General features: G+C 30.2%; 1 protein-coding gene across 1 annotated transcript; it reads left to right on the top strand.

Annotated features, from left to right (window-relative positions):
- Positions 1 to 9805: 9805 nt before the first annotated feature.
- On the top strand, positions 9806 to 11029 carry LOC145032633 (phosphoenolpyruvate carboxylase kinase 2-like). Its single transcript, XM_078981505.1, has 2 exons — positions 9806 to 10648; positions 10835 to 11029. Exons 1-2 carry the CDS (start codon positions 9808 to 9810, stop codon positions 10888 to 10890), a joined length of 897 nt encoding a protein of 298 aa, XP_078837631.1. The 5' UTR covers positions 9806 to 9807; the 3' UTR covers positions 10891 to 11029.
- The last annotated feature ends 4878 nt before the right edge of the window (positions 11030 to 15907 follow it).

Raw genomic sequence — 15907 nt, 5'->3', positions numbered from 1 at the left:
ATAATAATAATAATAATAATAATAATAATAATAATAATAATAACTTATTAACTTTTTTTATTACTTACCCAAACTACTTCTGCTTGCGGTGTATACCAACTCCGACTTTCTTTAAATCGCATCTGTCTCCAACCTTCTATATGTTGCGGGTCTTGTCATTTTTTATATATAATAAGCCAAAAATAATTAATATATTTATATAAGTGTTAATAAAAATTTTATATTATACAAATAAATTTAATTACCTCATCATTTCGTCTGTCTACATATGTTCTACTTCCATGAGAACTCGTAAATGGAAGTTTGGACCTACATTCTTTACATTTTTCGCACTGGTTCTTATAACGCACATCCAAAAAAAGATGATCAATCATCTTATCTCAAGCTTCGTCGTTTGTATCTTCCGGTAGACATTGTATTGCACCTTCCACTTTATTATATCCACCAATCCTATCAAAATAAATTTTCACTTGATATTTGTGTTTTTTATAAGTTCTTTGGCAGTCGCAATAAAAATAAAATAAAATAAACGGACCAATCATGTGAGGAGTGAGAACGTTGGATCCCCACCCCCACCCTCTTCCCGCTCCTACCTCCCCGCACCTAAACAACCAAGTAGTCGAGATCATGATGAACATAAACATCGAACACCTCATTAATGTTTGTCACACGTAAGATGTTGTGAAAAAACCTAAAAAAATCATTTATAAGTACCAAATGAGTACAAAAACAACAATGATTTATTTTGTATATATATATATATATATATATATATATATATATATATATATATATATATACACACTAGGTTAGTTTAAGGCCCCTGCTAAGCACGACCCATGTAGGGTAATTTGAGCATTTCCTTAAGATATTTTAAAGAAACAAAAGTACATTGTCATTATGTGTAAGGAATTGTAAGTATGTTCCTACTTTCGGAGAATAATCAAGTATGTTGCTACAATTGGTAAGAAAATAAAAGTTCATGAATACCATTATAAGCAAGGAGAATGAAATTACATTGCTATTATGGGTAATGAAATGAAACTACATTGGTATTGAAGGTAAAAGTAAATTACATCTATTGGTAAAAAGTTAAAGTCCATTATTATTTCCTACAATTCCTATCTTGTAATTATAATACCTTTCACCTTTATTTCAGGATGTTTCAAAAAAATTTCCAAGCTAATTCTAGATATTGAAGCTTATCCAAATAGGGATGGGAGAAAATTTTCAATTTTCATCAACATAAAAAAAATACAGCAAAAATAATGCAAAATCCTTTTATATCCTTCTATTCCGACAAAAAAACCCATCAAAGAAACACAACCTAAGAAAAAAATGCGACTAAAAGTTGGTTTTGACTTTATGAAAAATAAATTGGTTTTGACTTGTTAGTGGAGCTAAAAGAATAAAAACTAAATCGTCTTCGTATAATATTAAATGGTAAAACTTTTATTAAATGAAGTCCTATTTATCGGTTTAGGAGAACCCATATATATGTATATACACAACCTTTTTTGTAAAAAGACGAAACTAACCCTTACTTTGGTGGCATATATTCGAAGGCACCAAAAAGACATGTAGACAAAGATGTATTTCCCACTTCAGACACCTTGTTTAACCAAAACCCACTGCCTAAAAGTAAACATATAGCCAATAAATCAAAACCATCTTCCACTTTACCATCCAATATTTTATCAAAAGATATATAAAAATCTAATTATTCACACCTTCCCCATGTATATACACAGAGAAACAATATGTGTGTGGATATACTCAAGAGTTAAGGCCCCAGAGAAACAATATGTGTGTGGATATACTCAAGAGTTAAGGCCCCTGACTGAGTCAATGGCGATTTGTAAGAAACATACAAACATGAAAAGTGATCATTTTAAAGAAAAAAAAATAACAATGGTGTATAAAGCAGAACCCACAAAAGCATGTCAACAGAACCTTAATAACAAAAGTGAAATCTGATGAACACAATTAAAACCTGTCTTGATTCTTAATATGGAATATCAAAGTTCAACAAAGAACTATAAGTACAAGCAAAAACAAGCAGTTAATTCTTACAAAACTACACAATCTAACCAAAGTCCCACCTGAAATTACAATATGATGTCATGTAAATGTTGTCATAACATCATATGTTTAACCGTATTGGAATCGTATTCCTTCTCCCTACACCCAAAAATCTCATCCCTTTAGATGAATTTAGTGAAAATATTATTATAGATTATAACTCAATATAAAAAAATGAACATAACAGATTTCACCTGAGTGTTCTTGCCAAGAGATCCTGAAATAAACGTAAGTTTCATGAGGTATTGTTTGTCTAGCAGTCAGTACCCGATTATAGGAAATGATTACTCAAGCTCGCCTCATGTTAGATACAAGGTTTTTTTAAGAGCATTGGCTGAAAGAAACTTTAATTCAGTGTGAAAATATGTATTTCTGTTTAGTATAAGAAGTCTCAAAAGAATCAAACCCGAGATTGGTACTTGTAAGGAGATTGGGTGAGGCGCCACTGTTCCAAGAAAAAAATTGAAATTATAGGATAGTGATTAAAAATAAGACTACATAAGCAACAAGAGTGTATCAAACTATAAATACCCAACATTTGCATACTAAGGCCCAATCTGAAAGATATCTCTCTTGAATGCATGTTGATATTTCATTCTTCACACTACACACAACATGGTGATAGGCATTTCCTGAAATTTGTTGATTATCCAAAAGCACATCAGACCTTCAAAGTTTTTATTTCATTAGAACTAGATTATAGTCTGCGTTAAACGCGGGAAATGCATAAAAAAACATATAATCGTTTATAGATATTGTATAATGATTATAAAAAAAATATATGGTTATTGGTATTACTGAAATATGTAGAAAATACATTGAAAACGATAAATATATATAATCATTGAAAGATCTCTTTGTAGACATCATTTTTTGTTTTATTAGTTGAACGATTTTCCTCGTCTTACATAGTTATGATATTTATATATTTATAAACATTTTAATTAGACGTTCATTGCATAATAATGTTACATAATTTAAACATATATTGACAATCAATATACCGTTTTTTTATTGCATTAAATATTAACAACTATTTCATTTATTCAAATAAAGTTATGTAATATAATTTATAAAATGTTAAATGTTATATAGATTTAATTTTAGTATATCATCAATAGAGATTTTTTTCTAAATCATGATTGGTTTATTTTAAATTGATTATAAATATGAATGCTAGCTTTTATGTTTGTTCTTATTTATTTAGTGTTCGTAAAAATTTTACATTAGTTTTGGTGCAATTTTAAATAATTTTAGTATATCATCAATTTAATTTGATATATCTGTCAATTATATGAAATATCAAATAATGACATTTCATTACTATTGTAATAATTTAGTTTATATATTGTATTTTTACTAATCTTAATGGTCTTATTTTTTTCTAATAACTGTAACGCTTTTACTAAATGTACTTTTTACAAATCTCTTAATATCTTATAATTTTAATCTTACTTTATAATTTTTCATAACTATGTTATTTTCAAGATTGACTGCTTTAATAGTATTTTTTTTTTCAGTCTATTCAATTTTATATTTCATTGTACAACATTATCGTTTGTATCTATTCTGAAATTTCACTTTAAAAATGTTTAATGTTTACACCTTGATATTAATTTTTTTAATAAACTCATGTAATGATTATGGAATATATATCTCATTTTAATTAACATTCACCTCCTTTATTATATCAAATTCCTCATTAAACGGATATACTTTTGGAAAATAATAATTAGGATATATTTTATGAAAATAATAATTATAATAGGGCAACATTATCTAAAACGTAAATGTTTGATATACTTTTGGAGAAAAAAAATCAGGATCATTAAAAAAAATTTATATAAAGGAAATAGAAATTTAAATTTGTTGAAATTATGGATGAAATTACTGACGAAAATTTATTTTGGAAGGAGTTGTAATTTGTAAGGTATAATAATATTACAAAATTTGAAATATCTATATTTGTTGTGTAATACGAAGATAAAAAAGTAGGTTGATATGATATATAAAAACATAATAATTTTAATGATATTTTAAAATCATGCCAAAATTAACCGGATTCTTATGACATAAAAATTAAAAAAAAAAATCATAATCATCTCTAATATATAAAAGTAACATTTTCGTAATTAATGTCAGTTCGCAGGATAGTTAATTTTTGTTTTGTTAAAGGTACCTAATAGGCTAATACTTTTTCATGTTTATTTGAAAAGTTTCAGAAAAGTAGTTAACTGATTTCATTTCATTTGTGACAAAGAAAATCGAAATATATGAATACATACATTTGATATAGGAACAAAAAATGATTGAAAAAATATAAAAAGCGAAAGAAGGTACTGACCTTCTAGCGTACAAGAGCGAATGTTGATAGCAGAGAATGATGATGGAAGTTATAAGCAATATTAACGATGTTGTAGGAGAGGGTTTGAAGAAAATAAACGATTGAAAATAAATGTGAGTCGCGGATTCAATGATGAATCGTATATGTATGTGATAATTTGAATATGATTTTTCGGTATTAATGATTTCCTAATAAAAAAAGATTTTATATTACTGGTTAATAATATAAATGGATTTATATTAATGGTTGATATTAAGGCTTTGATTGAAATGATTTGTTTGTAATATATTTTTAAAATTGATCATATTAAAATATTCATAACTGAAAATTCAAGATGTAAAATATGGAAAGTTTTTATTGGAATTAAATACATTCCATTTCAACGAATTTAAGTTATTGATTGATGATTGGAAAACATTTATTAGAATTAAATACATTCCATATGGGGAAGATGATGTCAACAATTTGATCTAAAGGTGGAAAAAATAAGATTGAAATACAATCAATGGTCCATATTATTTAAGATGATATCATAAAGTTTATCTTTTAGTAATATTTAAGATAGCAAAAGGGAAAACCTGATTTATAATCATAAAAGCGATTTCCTGGAATTTGATAGGAAGCAAAAATCTATCTTTTTGGAAATCAGAACTTTCTCAAAGAAGATTTAAGTGAAGATGCAAAGAAGTAAGGTTGTACACATGCCAAAAACATGTTATTTATTTAATACAAACCTCCTCTTATACGACGCACTAAAATAACGAATCTAGTCAATTTGCAGAAGCGGATATGAAGCAGATAATCAACATGCCAATCAGAAACGGACCCTAAAATCTTGAATAAAACAAATAACTTAAAAGTTAAAAATACAGACACAAATAACCACTTCAAAAAATTAGAAAATTCTAAATTATTGATTAAAATAAGATGAACCAATCTTATCTTCAATATCAAAAAATGATAACAACAAAAAAAAAAATTGAAAAATCAACTATTAGGGTTTTGAGAGCGAGACAACAGACCAACCACAACCTGTAGAAAAAACAAATTATTCTGAATAAAACATACATAAAAATAAAAATCTTGAGGAACCCCAAAATAGAAAACATAGTTAATTTTGCTACCATTGAAGAAGCTCTAGATTAATCAATCCCCTTGCTCCAGTTTTGTTTGATTTAGTAATTGATCAGATGTTGTACTTTTATGAAGGTATAGAACATCAAACATCCAAACATCATTTTTAATTTCCTCTAGAATCCATATAAAAATTAAATCAATTAAATTAAAATCAAAACTACAAACATTAATTTCTGTAACCCGTTTTCTTCATCGTGAAAAAGAATAAGATTAGAGGATAAAGAACCCATTTTATCAACTCCAAATTGTGAAATATATTAAAAAAAGTTGAATCTAACATGTGGTAATGCGATAAGTGGTGGCCTGTGTTAGGGTTTCGGGAGTAGGAGGGGAAAGGGATTAGAAAGAAATTATACATGAAGGAGAGTAACAACCAGTCAAATCTCTTGTCGAAACGGAAAATGGAACACCATAGATAGAGAGAAGAGAAGCGGTTGTGTATTGGGTAACATAAACAAAATCGCAGAAAGGGATTTAAACCAATTATCAGCGTTTTGGACCTTTATTGAAGCAGAGAGTTGAATTGCTTGCGTGAAGAATTTCTAACGATTATTTAAAGGCTGTTCATCACCTTTGCGAATAACCCATAACCATTCAGCATTAGAGAAAAATGTGTCATGGTAGAATGTAGAAGAGAAGTAAGAACAATTACATAGTAACGTAAATTTGATGTTTCTCTAATATGAGATAAGAAGGGGAGACGTCGTCTCGAGGGGAATCAGAGATAATTATGTGGGAAGAAAATTCATATAAGAAGAAGGACAATTTCATAGTCCTTTGGGAAACATTAGCAGTGAAGCGGTCATTAGATACGGCACATTGGGACATAGGCATTCTGAATCGACGTTGGTGTCCATAACATCGTTTCAGAAGGCAGTTTGACGTGGCGTCCAATGAAGGATGTAAATTTGATGTTGGCGGCACAATAATAAAAAGGTTTTTATCTATAGTAGTGATATATATATATATATATATATATATATATATATATATATATATATATATATATTAAAGACTAAATATGTATAAAATGAAAAATATATTACTCGATTAAGATATTTTTATCGGTTAATCTGAAATAACCGATGATATAGAATTAATCTTAATATATAGAGTTATAGTTTGTATATATTTATTGTTTGCACTTTGCATATTTATCTCAAACTTCTCAAGTCAATATTGAATATGGCATTGACTGTTAAGTGTATCCTTTTCTTTAATAAAAAGGAACAGTGATTTGGCAAATAAAATATTGGAATTATTGTGGCTTTCACATCATCCATTGATTTTAATATCCAATATCACTTATACATGGAATCTAATGAATGCTTATATACTTCCCTTCACTTATATTATTATATTTCATCCTCCAAATAGTCTAAAGAATATTTTTAATTTTAAATATTTAATATATAAACAAGCTTTTTTTAATATAGGGACCACGGAAATATGTATTCTTTTAAATTTGTCTATAATACATAAATATATATGATTCATGTCGTATTTTAATTAAAAATAAAAATTGCGATATGCCATGTGTGTTTACTAACGTAGTTTAAAAAAAGAGTCTAAAACCTTCTATAACTATAATCCTTATAATTACCACATTATTTTTAAATAAAATTTAAATGCAACTTTTCAAAAATTGTTTTTTGGTCGTTAATTTGTTTGCTGTAGTCAAAGTTTATGACACCTAAGAATACGAGACTCATTGCACACCATTAAAAAATATAGAATTTTGTCTTGGTATATTCATTAGGTATTAGAAAAATAATAGCCCGTGATACCCTTTCAAATAAATAAATAAACGTTCTTATGTGTAAGCCAAAGAATAAATATAAAAATAAACATATGAGACAAAATAGATAATTGTCTACTCGGGTTTTAATTTTTTTTTTTTTATTATTATAACTTGAATGTATATCGATTAGAAACTATTAGTTTCATAAACGAAATTAAACATTACATATAGTTTGTAAAAGAATGTCATTACTATTATTCTTATTATTCTTATTGTTTTAGACTAATTAGATTTGGATAGTATTAGAATTTGTTTAATTATGCTATTATCATCAACTTCATAAATTTTGTCCATTCAAGAAATCGAAAAATCACATTAAGAGTATTTCGATTATCATCGTTATTTACGTTATAATTCCAAAACAAATATATATCAGCAAATATAAAAACGTATAAAATTAAATTATAATTTTATTCTGCTTCATGTTAAGCCTACTAAAAAACCAACCAATAGAATGTTTATGGTATGGATTATGGATAGAATCCAAGTAACCTCGCCGCGTCGCAATGCAAATGGCCCTTCAGGTCGGCCAATGAACACATAACATCAACACCACAGACCCAACTTCACTAGCTGCTTGTTCCTTCATTTGCCACGTGGCATCTCACAACTTGAATCCCCCAACATAACAAATATTACGTCGTTGTTATTCTACCATTCAAATCTATGTGATCACTCACTAGTCAACAAACACGCCACCAATATGGTAAATCAAATGGGATTTGAGAGGGACCGAGGGACACAATTGTAAAAAAGAAATATAAGAGTATAAAAATGGTATTGGCAAAAGATTTTAGTCTCAATTTATTATTATTTTTCTCTAACAATTTGTCTTTTATTCTACGTTTTTTTCCTAACATTTCTGTCCTTAAGGTTGAAATTTGTTGAAAATAGTTCCCCAACAATTTGAATTACTAAAATACTCTTTCTCGTTTATTTAAATACTCTAACAATTGGTAGGTTGTCCATGATTATGGTTTGTGATTGACATGAAAATGAAGGTAAAAGAATTGGTGAGGATCACATTTGATAATTGTCATTTGAATGGTTCAGTAAACTAAAGGTACATTTTTCGCAAAAAAAAATAAAATCAAAACTCTGGGACGGAAAAAAAAACTTGGACTAAGAGTGAAATAAAGATGATTTCTGTAAATCTTTCAAAATATATGTAATAATTTGTAAAATGATCAAAGGTAAGGGGGTAGAAGTGTGATGATGGAAAAGTAGGAGGATTGAATGACGTAATTGGTTACGCTGAAGAAGGCGGGTCCACCATGTGTCTAGAAACAACCAAAAAACCTGTTCTTTCAATCAACCGCCTAATTACGGTTTCGTACACACTCGCCCTTTCACTCTCAATTAACCTTCCTATTCTATATATATCACCACTTTTAAATCGACATACCTTTTTCTAGAAGCAAATAATTCGTAAATTCGGATTTTATTATCCAAAAGGAGTTTATATGATAATCAAAAATTTAAAATACACTTTGATAAACCATGATACCGTAATCTGTGTTATCTATGTGCTAATCAATAATCATTTGTTAAAAGATAGAGTAGTACGAATTTGATTCAAATCCTTTAAACAATGTTATATTATTACTACATATCCAAATCATAGATATTTTTTAATTTGTAGTACATTATTAGATACCAAAGAGAACAATTCTGGTACGTAACATTTTTAAGTTATTTCTAAAGTACTTTCAATGATAACCATTTTAAAAAGATTGTTATTTTGCTATATTAGCATTCCATTACACTGTATTGTTTATAACTTAGTCTAAAAGACTTCCTCTAATGCAATAATTATTCACAAACCCTTTTCAACGAACCTCTAATATTATATTTCAAGCATATGTTTCTTTTTATTTAAAATGAATCATAATTAAATGAATTGATGAGAAAAGCACCGCATATTTTTGTAATTTTGATTTGATAATAATATATAATAATAAAAGGTATAGCTGTTTACTCGCTTAAGGAAGATCAAAATTATTACTTTTGGAAAAAGATACTATTTAAAATGTTTTACAATTGCCTATGAAGTTTAAAGTTTATATTAAATTCATAACAAAATTGAAAATCTAATCCTAAAAAACGCAACTAAATTATGACTTGTTAAATCTAAGTAACAAAACAAAATCAGAAATTTATTCAACTTTTACAAATTTTTTTTTTTGGATTTATCGATAATTTGGGTTTATCGACGATTTAAGATATTTCTTATAATATTTTTTTCAAAAAATAATAAAACTCTTTATATTAGATGGGAAAAAGCTAAATCCACAAATGTTGGGGTGAAAGTACAACATTTAAAGCAACATGTACACATGGTTATTCTGAATTCCACACCAGAAATCTTTTTCAACACCTTGAATTGGAATATTCGCATCCCTTGACGAAAAATACGGAGGCGGTTTCTGTTATAAATGCCCACATGCTCCTCCGTCTCTCCGTAACAACCACCCACCAATCAAACCAACCTAACATGACCGAAGCTCTCAACAACGATTATCAAGTCTGCGAGGAGATCGGCCGAGGTCGCTTCGGGATCGTCTACCGCTGTTACTCCACCGTCTCCGGAGACTCCTTCGCCTGTAAATCCATCGACAAACGCCTCCTCGCTGATCCAACTGACCGTGAGTGCCTCCAGAAAGAACCTAAAATCCTCCATATTCTCGGCGGAAACTCTAACATCGTCCAGATCCACCGTCTCTACGAGGAAGAGAATTACCTTCACATGATTATTGACCTCTGTGACACTCCTGACCTCTTCGATCGTATATCCAAACGTGCCGAAGGGTTTTCCGAGACGGAAGCGGCTTCGATTTTCTCGCCGTTGATGTTGTCGATTAGTTATTGTCATCGGTTGGGTATTGCGCATCGGGATATTAAGCCGGATAATGTTTTGTTCGATTCTAGAGGGAATTTGAAGCTGGCGGATTTTGGATCGGCGGAGTGGTTTGGGATGAATGAGAGGCGGACGATGACTGGAGTGGTAGGGACGCCTTACTATGTTGCGCCGGAGGTTTTATCTGGGAGGGAGTACAATGAGAAGGTCGATGTGTGGAGTGCTGGTGTGATTTTGTACATAATGTTGGCTGGAGTTCCTCCGTTTTACGGTGAAACGCCGGCTGAGACTTTCGAGGCTGTTTTGCGAGGAAATTTACGGTTCCCTACAAGGATTTTCAGGTCTGTTTCGCCGGAAGCCAAGGATCTGCTGAGGAAGATGTTATGCAAAGATGTTTCCAGAAGATTATCTGCAGAGCAAGTCCTGAGTAAGTCGTAAACCTGATATCTCCTATTTGTTTCTTCCATTAATCAACCAAACAACAGTATTACACATAATCCAAGATACCCTAAATCTTGTAAATGTTGTAAATCTTATTTTTACTTTGATTAGAGTTTTTGGGAATGGGTATTTGGGTAAATTTCTAAGATTACTTTGGTAAATCCCTCTACAGGGCACCCGTGGGTTGTAAGTGGTGGCGAACCCCGATCTATGGCGGATCTAACCTGAGAAGAAAAGCCATTTTCCACTCCTGGCCAGAATCAACAAGCGTTTTTTCATCTGTTGATTTTAATCCGTGATTGAGTCAACAGAAAGAAAGAGAGAGAGCGAAAGTTCAATGAATCTTTTAAGTTGAGGAAGTCTGCATTTTCTGTCTTTTTTTCTTTTTGTTTTTGGTCTTTTATCAAGATGTTTTATCAGAGTGAATCACGTAAGTAAAGAGTTTTGTATATATAGTGAAGAGAAAATAGAGAGGCTATGATAAATAAGGCGTTGATGTAAATGTTCATGGCCGATGATGAGAAATCAGAGAGATGATAGATGTAATCCCTTGTTTTCCTTCATCTGGTTTTGTTTGCTCTGGATATGAATAATAGACTTGTAATTCCTATGAATTTGTTGTTGTGAGATTGATATTGAGGTCTGTTTAATTGTTAATGGCGAAATATAAGTTTTTAGATTCCCTACTCTATAAGCAAATTAAAAAATTTTGAATCGGAATCTTGACAATTCAAATGACTGGTTTTTTTTTTTTTTTTGGGTGAGGTGTGCAGTTGAAACTACAATAATGTTCATGATGCTTAAATAATTTATATCTTATCAAACTCAAAAAAATAAAAAACATATTTAATACTCTACTTGATTAACTATTCGACGTGTGATTAATGATTGTATGTTTTATAAGATTTTTGCTATAAATTAAAGCGCCATATAAAATACTATTTTGAAGGCGAAAGAATTAGTTCATCAAGGCTAAACTTAGTAATTCAAAATAACAAATTACTGACGAACTAAAAACAGCAATCAAATTTGAAGTAAACCGATGCCGAGTTGTATGATAATTGAAGGATGGAATGATTATTTCCCATTCCATTTTTAATTGGTCTTTCATGTTTTCTAATAAAATATTCAAAATAAATAAAATAACATACCGAATTTAAAATATTCATTAAAAATATAAAAGTATAACAAAATAAATAATTTGAACCCGATGATTACCGACAGCTTCATTGTTTTTTTTAACATGATTTTTTGATGGCATACTTGATTCTTGAACTTGCACATCAAAAGAAAGCAACATGGCTTGATAAATTGTTGACAAGATGTGAGTGTTAGGCATGTTGAAAACATTAATAAAAGTATGTATGGTTCTTATAGGTAATATTATTCACATTTTCTAACATGTGTCTTAAGAACATACATAATAAGCATTAATTGAAAGGTTGGGTATTAGTTTTGATGATATATTCAAGCAGGTGATCAAGTCTAGGGATAATACCTAATTCTAGCATGATTTTTGGATTGGAACCTGTAAATTAAAGACTGCATTCCCTTCACTTTATGCTCTTGAATCTAAGAAAACGTGTAAGGTAAGTTGTAACATCCGCAATTTCAGGTATTATATTTATTCATTTTATTTTGGGTTTTGTGGAAGAACTTGGCGAGGACGCAATTTCTCATCCGGATTAATGATTGGACTCGACGAGTCGCATTGGTGGACTCATCGAGTCCGCGCTGTTTAATGAAACCCTAATTTCTCGGGTTGGGGGCCTATTTAAAGGACCTTATGGCCGTCATTTGTGCTCACCAGTCCCCAAAGCGAAACCCTAGTGAGCTTGAGCGTTTGGAGTGAGAGAAGGAGCCATTGCTAACCTTGGTGGTGTTGTCTAGCAAGGGAAAGGAAGCTATAGCCAAGAGGAAGCAAGAGGGTTAACTTCGTGAAGATCTGAGGTCCAGAACATCACGTTTGAGGTACCATTTTTGAACCCTTTTCTGTTGAGGTGATGTTCATGTTGATTTAGGGCTTATTGAGCCCTTTTGTGGTTAGATCTAGTGCTCATTTGGTCCCTTAAGCGAGTTAGGTTCTGGATCTGAACCCTTGGAGGTCCAGAGTGTCCCTTTGTCCAAGCTTTTTATGAATCCATGGATGTTTTGGTTTCGGATCGTTGTACTTGAGGTCAAAACACCATTTATGAGTCATTAGGTGTGATATGAGCGCCAAGACATGAACTTTACGTGATAAATAAGCTTGGAAGGACTGGATCTATGAGTTAGTGAAACATATCTGACCTCAGAAGGTCGTTTGGGGTTGTGCATGGAATGCACTCACCGAGTCCATTGGCAGACTCGACGAGTTGGTGCGGGTTGTTGAGGGATTTCGAACCAGGGGTTGAGTAACCGAGTTGGGTAAGTGACTTGGTGAGTCGGAAGGGACTCAAAGGAATCGGGTCCCCATAGAGACTCGGCGAGTTGGGTTGACTGTTGACCATTGACCAGAGTTGACCGGTGTTGACTTGATAGGGTTAGTCAACCTTAGTTGGGAAAGTGTTAATTAGAGATATATTGTGTTATAGGAGGACTATAGCTCGAGAGATCGAGCACTAGTGATTTCAGGGATCTACGAGTTACCGATATACGCGAGGTGAGTCTTCTCACTATACTTTACCTTGAGTAGGCAAATAGAGTTATATGATACAGTGTTTTATATATAATGTTTGTTGCACTACATTCTTCTATGTGATTTATCCTGTGCATGCTTGCAAAGTTAGAACCTGAGGATTCACAGAGTTTTGGGTGCACGGACCCACAGAGTTATAGCCTCGAGTGGCTAATATGTGTTCTATATGGTATTTTGGGGAACTCACTAAGCTTTGTGCTTACAGTGTTTTGTGTTATGTGTTTCAGGTAGTAGTGAGGATCACGGGAAGGTGTCGGCTTGATCAGTACACACATGGGATTTTTATGATATGAGATCTTGGGATATTTTTATATGTTATAAATTGAGTTTCAAACAATGATGTTTTTATGATTTACAAATGAATTATGTTTTTATAAATGCAAAAAAATGTTTTGGAAATCTACAGTGTTACATAAGTATCCGGATACTTGCAGATGAAATCAAGTGGGATTGGATGTGACCATAATTAAATGTGAAATTTATTAATTATAGAAATTATTCTTTATAATTATTGCATTTCACATTTAATTACGGTAATATTTTTCATAATTAATTGATCTTATTAGAAAATTCCAATATTATTTATCATTACAAAGTAGTTGTGAAAAAAAAACATGAAAAAAACAAAGTAAAAGAAAAGATGTGAAAAACATAATTCAGGTTTGTCAAAACTAATTGGTAGTCAGTGACTGTTAGGTTTTAGTAATTGGAAGTGAAAGCTAATTGCTAATAGCAAATAACAGATAATAAGACAAATTGTTAAAAAAAGATGAATATATAAATACACATTTAAGGATCTTTATGAAAATTAATTCTAAAAGCTCAAGAACTTTTTCTTAAAAAGTTTTGTTTAAATTAAAAGTTAAAAGATCGTATGATTAAACAAAACTTTTTGTTTAAATCGATGTTTTTTCAAAAACTAAAATTCAGAAGCTCTCAACCACTCTTTACCGAACATACAGAAAAAACGATGTTATAAAATAACATTTAAAAGAAATGCCAAAACGAAATTATGAAAAAAATATAAAAACATAGTTTTATCATGTCATAAAGATGTTACATACACGGATGAAAAATAATCTTAGACAACCAGCAAAATTAGGTAATATGAGAAACATGTTGTAGTCAATATGTAGAAACAAAATATGTTAAAGATCTTATAGAACCAAAAAAATGAAGTGACTAAACAAATAATACCAATTTCAACTTTAAACCAAAGAAAATATTAATATACAAATGTTTATTTATAAAAATCAAAATTTTCAAGAATGAGATGATTATTAGTGAGAAAAATCATTTCGTGTGGAATAACTTTTGCAAAAAGAATTATAAAAAGATTTGAGTAAGTTTTTTATTATAGTTTTTTTTATATGTAAATTTGGTAATGGCCACCATTTTTGTCTTTATTTTAGATATTTAGTTGATGATAAGCTTTTTTAATTAAATTATATTTTTACAAATAATTACATTTATAAATGGGAAGGGTGTATTTATAAAAGAATTGTCACACCGGTTTAAACTCTAATGGAAATATTTGGTACACTTCATGAAGTCTTCAAATTTCAAGGATGTCTCATGCCTCCTGCCCAAAACTAAAGCAAGCAAGCATGCTGTCCTCAACACAAGCCTTATTATTAATATATTTTCTTTTTTGCCGTTCAAGAAAATATATAATTTTCTTTTTGACTTTTGTAAAATATTATTTTGCTCCTTGAAATCTATGAAATAAGATAGATATTAAATATGAACACAGAGACTAGCAAAAACATAAAGAATTTCCTTGTTGAAGAAGTTTGAATTTGCATGAATATTAATAAGAAGAAACGCATATATAATAATATTCTTTTTTTATACTATGATTCCTTTGGCTTCTTCTAAGGATATTCAATATATTACACATTATTCTATATTATTATTTTACCGTCCCATCTTCATGCACGTATTTCTATTTTAAATGAGTGGTGTGTTATTTTACTAGTATTCTAATTCATATTGATATAGCTTCAAAATTCCAGTTGCTTCAAAGTTCCAATTGTAAGATAATAACCCCTTCTTAATTTGGGGAATTTTCGCACTGTTTTTGGTCATTGGGATTTATGGATATTTTGGGCATATTACCATTCTTTTTCATTTTCTCCTTTTTTTCCTTTTGACTTTGAGAAATTGCTTCTAAATTACCCATAGGCCATAGAGAATAAATCTTGATAGGATCTTTGCTTGTACCTTGGTTTATGCTTTTTAGGAATCACCTTTTCATAATATTTACATATATAAAATACGACTGATTTGTTAAATATCGTGTTTTTAACCATGAGTAAACCAACTTCCGCTTTTACATTTCCATAAACATATATCACTGATGTTAAATGAGCACCAAACAAAATCTAAATACGATACCACCACGTACATTTGAATCATATATAAAGTTCTACTATACTTATAATTCGTCTAAGCCATGATGAAAAATGACATTAATAAGGTTGTATTTCTTATGCATTACTGAATTAACTAGAGTGAAGTGAACTGAACTTGACATATATATTTTTGGCTATTTTGAAGGATAGAAAT

The sequence above is a fragment of the Lactuca saligna genome, chromosome 2 (assembly GCF_052625555.1).
Source record: "Lactuca saligna cultivar CGN05327 chromosome 2, ASM5262555v1, whole genome shotgun sequence".
Classification (NCBI taxonomy): domain Eukaryota; kingdom Viridiplantae; phylum Streptophyta; class Magnoliopsida; order Asterales; family Asteraceae; genus Lactuca; species Lactuca saligna.
The sequence above is the reverse complement of the archived record's forward strand: the minus strand, read 5'-3'. Positions and strand labels throughout refer to the sequence as shown.

Bases quoted from the DNA above. Each gene is read 5' to 3' on its own strand.
- LOC145032633 (XM_078981505.1), top strand. From the start codon at position 9,808: ATGCTCCTCCGTCTCTCCGTAACAACCACCCACCAATCAAACCAACCT. The intron at 10,649-10,834 runs GTAAGTCGTAAA...ATCCCTCTACAG, and splicing joins ATCTGCAGAGCAAGTCCTGA to GGCACCCGTGGGTTGTAAGT.